At 35.1% G+C, this 7,532-nt stretch overlaps 1 protein-coding gene across 3 annotated transcripts in view; it reads right to left on the bottom strand.

Annotated features, from left to right (window-relative positions):
- Positions 1-567: 567 nt before the first annotated feature.
- Positions 568-7,532, bottom strand: part of RAB28 (RAB28, member RAS oncogene family) — a 63,899-nt gene continuing 56,934 nt past the window's right edge. The window contains exons 7-8 of one of the 3 annotated variants that reach the window (XM_052780461.1): positions 2,184-2,284; positions 568-1,254 (exon numbers count right to left, since the gene is read on the bottom strand). In XM_052780461.1, the coding sequence (XP_052636421.1) occupies positions 2,189-2,284 (96 nt within the window). In that variant the 3' untranslated portion in view covers positions 568-1,254; positions 2,184-2,188. Of the gene's footprint in view, positions 1,255-2,183; positions 2,285-4,273; positions 4,486-7,532 lie in introns of those variants that run through there. The other 2 variants (XR_008234166.1, XM_052780462.1) reach the window with 2 other exon arrangements.

Here is a 7,532-nt window from a genome sequence, read left to right as displayed (position 1 = left end):
GGACCTTACCGTTTTCACTTATGATATACAAGCTTCCTTCACTCAGCCTCATTAATTTTCTAAATCTCCAAATGTTTTGTTGTACTTTATAAGAAAACACACTCTAAAGTTAAAACAGGAAAAGATTTCTAGTTTGGAATCAAGTTGGCTTAATTTTTTTTTTCTCTCCTTAGCTTTCTGTTCATCTGTGCCAGCAGAGAACTACATGTCTAAAAGAGATTGCTATAAAAGGAACAGAGGAGAAATGCAATGGTCACAGAGCAGACAGCTTTTTATCTGTCGTTTACTCTCAACTAGGAAGAAAAGAGTACCAGGCCAAAAGTCATTCAGTTAGTTATTAAAAATGACTGATCCTAATTGATCTATCAACAGTTTCTAATGCATGCTGAATGTATCACTCAACATTTACAGCCCAAACCGTTGATGGAGGTTCATCCATATTCATGAAGACATATAAGCACATCTACTACTGCAAGAAGTAATGCTGATGTGGTAATAAAAATACACAAAAACACTAGCATTTTTCAGATCATCCACGGAGACAACTTGAGACTTCAGAAAAGTAACTGGTTTTATATTACAGCTTTATTTCAAGCACTGTTTCTTACTGGATACAATTTATACATTTTGCACTATGTATATATATTAATGGAATACTTTCAAATTACCCCTAGATAAAATATATTACGTGCTTGAAAGTATTCCAGCAATAGCTTTTCCAAGTTACATTTTGCTGACTGAGTTAGTTCAGATCACAGGAGAAAAAAAAAGAAAAAAAATTTAAAAATGCTTTGGCAAAATACCCTTCCATGGTGATGTCTTTAAAAGTATTTTGAATGCATGACTTCTTCATCCATTTTTATTTCGGTATCAGTCACATAGATAGGAGGAAACATATAAACACTGTTATACTGCTTTATTTAAATATAATTTAAAAGAATATAGATCTTAATTTTTCAAAGTGTGTGGTCTCATGTTTGAATTTCGGCCAGTCAGAAAACTGCCTGCTGCTTCTCAACGTACAATGGTGCAACAAGTTTTTGAAACCTTTAATTGCATTGTTGGGATGGTCACTGTTAAAACAAAGTTCCTGGTAATCCCAGAGCCTGTGTCAAGGTAGGAGGACCGCCAAAGGTATCAAAACAAAGAAGAATAGCATGGTCATTGAACTGCACACATTGAGCTTCTAGGAGGATTAACGGTTCTTGTCACAGGCTCCTGACTGTAGTTGACAATATCTGCCTTCACCACCCTCTGTCACAAAAGAAAACACAGTAACAATCAGAAAATATAATCTTCATGCTGGCAAAGCATTCAACACATATTTGACTATGAAATATGAATGGAAAAAGATTAGGCAAAACAGACACTGCTTAGGGTTTTTTTCATTACCTTACAGAAAGTCTTATCAGGTGCTAATTCTTGTTCTAAATACCAGTTTATCCATATCAAGCAGAAAGAAGTGCCTTGGTAGGTTTTCACAACAGTACCAATGGAACATGACTTTTTTGCAAAAGCAGTGAATACAGTTTTACCTCAATGAAAATAGTTTTGTATGGAAATAATTAAAAAAAATTGTTTACAAAGACTATGGTATGCATTCTTTAAGAATAACAGCCTAAATTGTAATTGTAAATTGTACGCAAGTTTGTCTTTCCATCTTTACTCCAAGCACTTCATAGGATATATGGACAGAATTCAAAGCAAATTTCAAATACAACCATATTTCAAAAAAGCTTTGATAGGCAGACTGACTAAAGACTAAATTAACATAAAAAGAACCTCTGCATACCATAAATATTTATTTTCTAGTACAGATCCAATAGATACTACCCATTCTATTTACAAAGCATTTGATAAGACTGGTGGTCTCTCCTATATGAGAAGGAAATGAGATTCCAATTTTGTGTCCATTTCCATCTGAGGCAGCTATGTACCACTTTGAATATACAGCACTGCAGGACCTTCCTAATACAGTAACATGAAGTATTTCAAAGTTTCTGTGAACTATCTGGTTATTAGAAACACCATGTAATTGTACACAGAGTTCCATATTAGTATGTTAAGTATTACAAGTGCTTACAGACACAAAACATATTTTTCCAATAGAACTTACTGTAACAGTTGTTACTTCATGTAAAAGCAATGCAGCTTGAAAAAAACCCCAAGTTTTCCATCAATACCTGAACTACTGCATTGAGCAGACTTTGCTCTGGCAGTTGGAAGCGCTGTGACGTTGGTTATCTTCTTCAGGATATTTCACTAGTTCTGCCCTGACAACATGCTGTTAATCATGTATCAACATAACGGATAGAGGGCAAGAAGAAGAATGTAAAAAGAAAAGAGAAGGAAAAAAATGGAGAGATTGATCAGTAGTTGAAAAGAATGAATGAATGACATAAAAAGACTATGCAGAAGCAAAACGAAAGCGCATTTCTTTTCGGGCCCTATGCTGACACAAGAGCAACATGTCTAGCCGAAAGTGTCACTATTGGCATCAGGGCTGCTTCTCAAGCTTCTTCAAGGACATGCCCTTATTCATACATGCAATCAACGGAAGCGTATTAAAGCAAGAGAAGGGACAGAATAAAAAGGAAGGCAGTTCAGTGGAAAAGAGATGACAATGGCCTATTTCTTTAAGTCTAAGGTACTTAAATATTACATTAGCCAGCTTCCTATCAAAAATTGTAACAAATGCATTAGATGTACACATGCATCTTTTCCATTACATAACTATCGCATTATAACTAATATACAATCAAAAACAGTGACATAAATTAACAACCTCACATCTAAGTGCTGCAAGCTTTGATTTTTCTTTACTTCATATAAAAATAAAAGGCGCTTATTTTCCCCCTTAAACTGTTGAAAGTTTTCTCGCTATTAATACAGCGTTCACGCAAAGGCGAAAAAAATTCATAGAATAGTTTCAGCAAAGAAGTAACAGAGGAGGTAGGTCTGCTATGAAAGATACCCTAAACCAGTTTAATAATTCTTTCTTAAATACTTCAACTTTAACACAACATATTTTCAGGGTTAAAATGAACAGATAAATGAATAAATACTATTTTTTAAAGGAAATAATATATAAACTGGATTATATGAATATATAAACAGTATATGTTAAAGATTACCTCTGTAAATAAAACCTGTATGTCAAACAAGCAACAATAACTGAATTGGCTGGTAAGGGATCTGGATTTATTAGCTGCTGATGTACTTTCCTTGAGTTTAGTTGATCACATTCATATTATCTTATCTAGTGGACAACACTCGTGATTTACTGGACTCCTGGCCCGATGTTATCAAGGGAAAGGTTGCCAAATCCCATGTAAGGCGGTAGTAGGAGTTTTAGCATTAAACAGTGTTATCTGACCCCATGGGACCTAGTTTCTTCATACCAATCTTTTGAGTAGAGATGATGGGGGGGGGGGGGGGGGGGGGGGAGAAAAAAAGAAGGGGAAAAAAAAAAAAAGCCTTGCAATCAGTAGGCAATTAATTGTTCCTCAAAACATTGGTCTAAATCCCATCCTGTAAACACAGGCAGGTTAGTGACCCATGCTTAGGCATGTTGTAGCAAGAAACTGACTATCATAAATGACTTGGATTTTCTAAAGGAATTTCACCTAAATAAGAGTAAAAAAATACCACTGCAACATTTCTCATATTAACTTCATGGTAATTAAAAACTTGGGCTTCTTTGTAACAGTTTCTGTGTCAGGCATATCATTGCCATGGTTTAAACCACTGTCAATAATGAGAAATAACCTTTCTTGGTGCAGGTGCTCTGAATTCCAGACCTGACTTATCTGCCAAACTTTTTATTGTAGAAAGCTGGCACGCACACCCTAGTTTGCTGAACTGGCATTTAGTTAAAGAGAAAACTACACATCACTTACAAAAATGCTAGCTCTTGCCAATGCCAAGGAACAAAGCTGTACCCCATGCAGTTTTTACACTACGGTTGAAAGTAAAAAATATAGAAAGAAAAACATTTGATTAGTAAAGGAGCTATTTCCTCAAATTTCATCAGACCCTTGCGATTTAAAAGGGAGAGTATTTTGAGGACTGAAAATAAGTCAGAATCTGCAATTTTCTTACTTTGGAACTGCTCCACTTCAAAAACATGCTCTACTTTCCAGTCACGCACAAAGAGTAATCTAGTTCTTTGTTTCATCGCAGTTTTGTCCAAATAAGGGTTTGATTAACAGTCATCTCAGCATGTTAACAGACAAGGTTTAGTAGCTCTAGCTGAGATAGCTTAAAAACTTACCACCCCCAAATGTCTGTCCTATTCCTCTGCTGGAGATCACTGCTGCCAAAGGAGAGCTGGTGGAATGTAACGTGTACTTGCACCTCATCCGCTTCAGCACAAAGTCTGGCAGCTTCACTTAAAAACAACTTTCAGCAGCAGTTTAAGCTAAGCTGCTCAACTTCACCCTGATGTGGCCAAGGCACATGATCACCTTCCATTTTCTGATTCTGCTGTGGGAGTGATAAATTCCAGCAAAAGGGCAGTAACAAATAGCTTGGGTTGCATTAATATCTTAAACTGCTGCAGCTGTTTTCTAAAACAATGCATGGTAAATAATTCAATTTCTAAGGCTTGTTCTTGCAGTTAATTAACAGAAGTTGTGCTGTTAATTTGAAGGGGACCAAGAACCCCATCCACTTTTCACAAGAGCTTCTGCAGTTCTGCCAATCATCAAACCTCAAAAGTCATGAGTCAAGCCCCACAAATTCATGCAAGTTAAAATAATGTGTTTGGGATTCCTGTTACTTATTTCTAACCACCTGTGAGTCACTTCCAAGATCCTCCTAGTGACTATGACAATTATAATTGATTTTAAACACAAGAACTATGATCTTCAGGCATAAAATCAAAAGTGCCACAAATAATTTTTAAAGAGTATTCTCTATATCATACAATCAGTAATAATGAAGAAATACATAACAAAACATAATTCACACATAGCATTTCACTGTTGGCATTTTAGACAAACTCAGTATTACATCTTATACTTTGTTACCACCTAGATTGAATGAAGATGTCTGATATCCTCCGACAAGCATATTCAAGCAGCAACCTTCTCATTTTTCAAAATAAGGAAATCTCACATGACACAAAATATGGAAAATTCAAAGATATAATCCAGCATGTAAATAGTGCACATTTGTAAAAACTAAAATGTATTTTACTCTTTGTTTAAAGATTAAATCCAAATCAACACTTACATACTTAACTGATTTAAGGATGTCACACTTACTATTGTATTGTTTTTATCTGCTTTTTTAATAGCATTTATCTAGCATTCATCTATCTATCTATCCACTTTTATAAACCAATAGCTAGAGTATTAAATGCCTAAAAATTTTAAGGAACGCATTCACATAACTGTTCCACAATTTAAGGAAGCCCTGTGCCCAGTTCACAGATGGGGAAAAAAAAAAACCACACCACTACACTAAGGGACCTGTACCTGTCATAAAAAAAAGTCTGTGGTAAACCAGAAACCTAGTAATGGCAACATCATCTAACACCACCTCCTTCCAGCCAAGAGAGCAGCTCCATGCTTCTGGGAAACAGCACCTACACATTACTTCAATTAGGCTTTTCCACTGCAGACTAATAAATTTCTCTCAAGAAATGTCTTCTATTCATCTCCCTGAGGATATGAAGGTTAAAGTTTTCCTTCTCCAGTTTTATGTAGAGACTTTCCCTTTTCTATCTTATGAAGTGACCAGGGTATTTGGTTCCATTCAACAATGAACCTTAAGATACAGCTGACAGTCACTCCAATACAATTCCCATTGGTTTCTCAGTGACTTAAATTAGGGCAATTCCTACAGCCCACTCAAAATAGCACTCTCAAAGGAAGCAAACATTTACTGGTAACAAAGAACTATTGCTTGTACGGAGTAGATTGAAACTATGCTCGATCAGCAGAACTTTGCAAAGTTAGGCAGTTGCTTTCCAGCTCTCACTCTTTAGCTACATGCACAGCGTAGCACCACGTAGTGACTTCTGCTGCACCTAAATGGCGACAATGAAGCTTCTTTTCTGTCCAACTCCATTTACTGGCTTTGTTTATTCTTTTATTGTTGTTGTTGTTTTTTCACAGGGTTTTTTACCTTTTTTTTATCACTATAGCTTGGATTCACATTAACGATAATGTATGGGCCACAGTGAGTATTTAATTTATGCATATTAGCTATTTATAGGCTATTGCTACTGCAATTTGCATAATATTGACTTTGATCCACATATTGCATATTCCATTGATCTGCTCAACAAAATTAAGAACTGTAATTACAATACTAAGGTAGGAGGAAGCCTACTTAAAGGTGATACCAATTTGACATAGAAAGTTATGTTCTCTTGAATCAGGTCTATATAGAGGTTCTTACTTTAAAAACAACCTAAAAACAGACACTTTCTTTAGAAAGCTACAATTTTCTGTACAACCCATTTATCATATTCTCTTTTTAATTTAAGGTATTTGCATACCTATCTACAAGCTTACATGTAAGCTACCAGAATACACCACCACACAGCAGAGAGGTCTAAGAATGATATTCCAGTGTTAGCTAAACCATCAAAGAAAAATTAAAGAACTCTTTATGTGCTGAATATTTATATCCAAATAATCATAGAGCTCAGAACAATAGATGGATGGTGCCTTAGTAGTAAAAGATAATTGAAAAGACACACTCAATATTTCTCTACCTATAAATTTCAGCTTTTCAAAGTTCCTTAGCTTTGCTTGTTAGGTATGCACTGCAAGTATATTTTACCATTTTACTGTTTGCAATACAGTTTTCTAGTTAACCACTTCAACACACATTGTAAACACTGCTGTGGCAAAACACTTTCAGAAATTATGTATTTATTGTTTGTTTCAAAAAGCAGGAGACCAAGCTGTACCTAAGAAATGTTTTGCTTTTTTTTTTTAAATAAGCTTGTTGACTTATTTTGTAGTACTTGTTTAATGTTGGTAGTAACTAGCAGTTCCAGGATATTACACCACTGGAACAGCTACCTTTTGGTTCAATAAGTAAATTTAAAATAAGCGTATTGTAATCTCAAATGTCATTATATAGTAAGGGTTGCCTCAGTAGTATAATCTTTGGTTTTGAGGTTTCTGAAATTGGGTTTGTATAAAATCTTTTTGGTTTAAACCTATGCAGACAGTCTTACTGGCAGGAAAATTATTTTTAGAAGCAGGAACTAGGAAGAAGGAGGTGGTAAGGGAAAAGGGGTTATATTAGAAAACCTCTTGCTTGCTTGCTTATTTGAACAATTAACACATTTTTGATCTCCTAACTTTCACTGATTAAAAATAAGTGACTTCCAACTCTGGTAGATACAGTTAAGCAAGTACTCACATTTTAATTAATATAGTTACAGTTCAAATTTTTTAAAATAGCGAAAACATCTTTTCCCAATTAATTCATAAGGTCCTAAACCTTACGAATGCTCTCATTAGAGCCATTTTGCATACAGCAATAACTGAACAGCATGAACTGCAACA

This window comes from Harpia harpyja, chromosome 2, assembly GCF_026419915.1.
Source record: "Harpia harpyja isolate bHarHar1 chromosome 2, bHarHar1 primary haplotype, whole genome shotgun sequence".
Taxonomy (NCBI): domain Eukaryota; kingdom Metazoa; phylum Chordata; class Aves; order Accipitriformes; family Accipitridae; genus Harpia; species Harpia harpyja.
The sequence above is the reverse complement of the archived record's forward strand: the minus strand, read 5'-3'. Positions and strand labels throughout refer to the sequence as shown.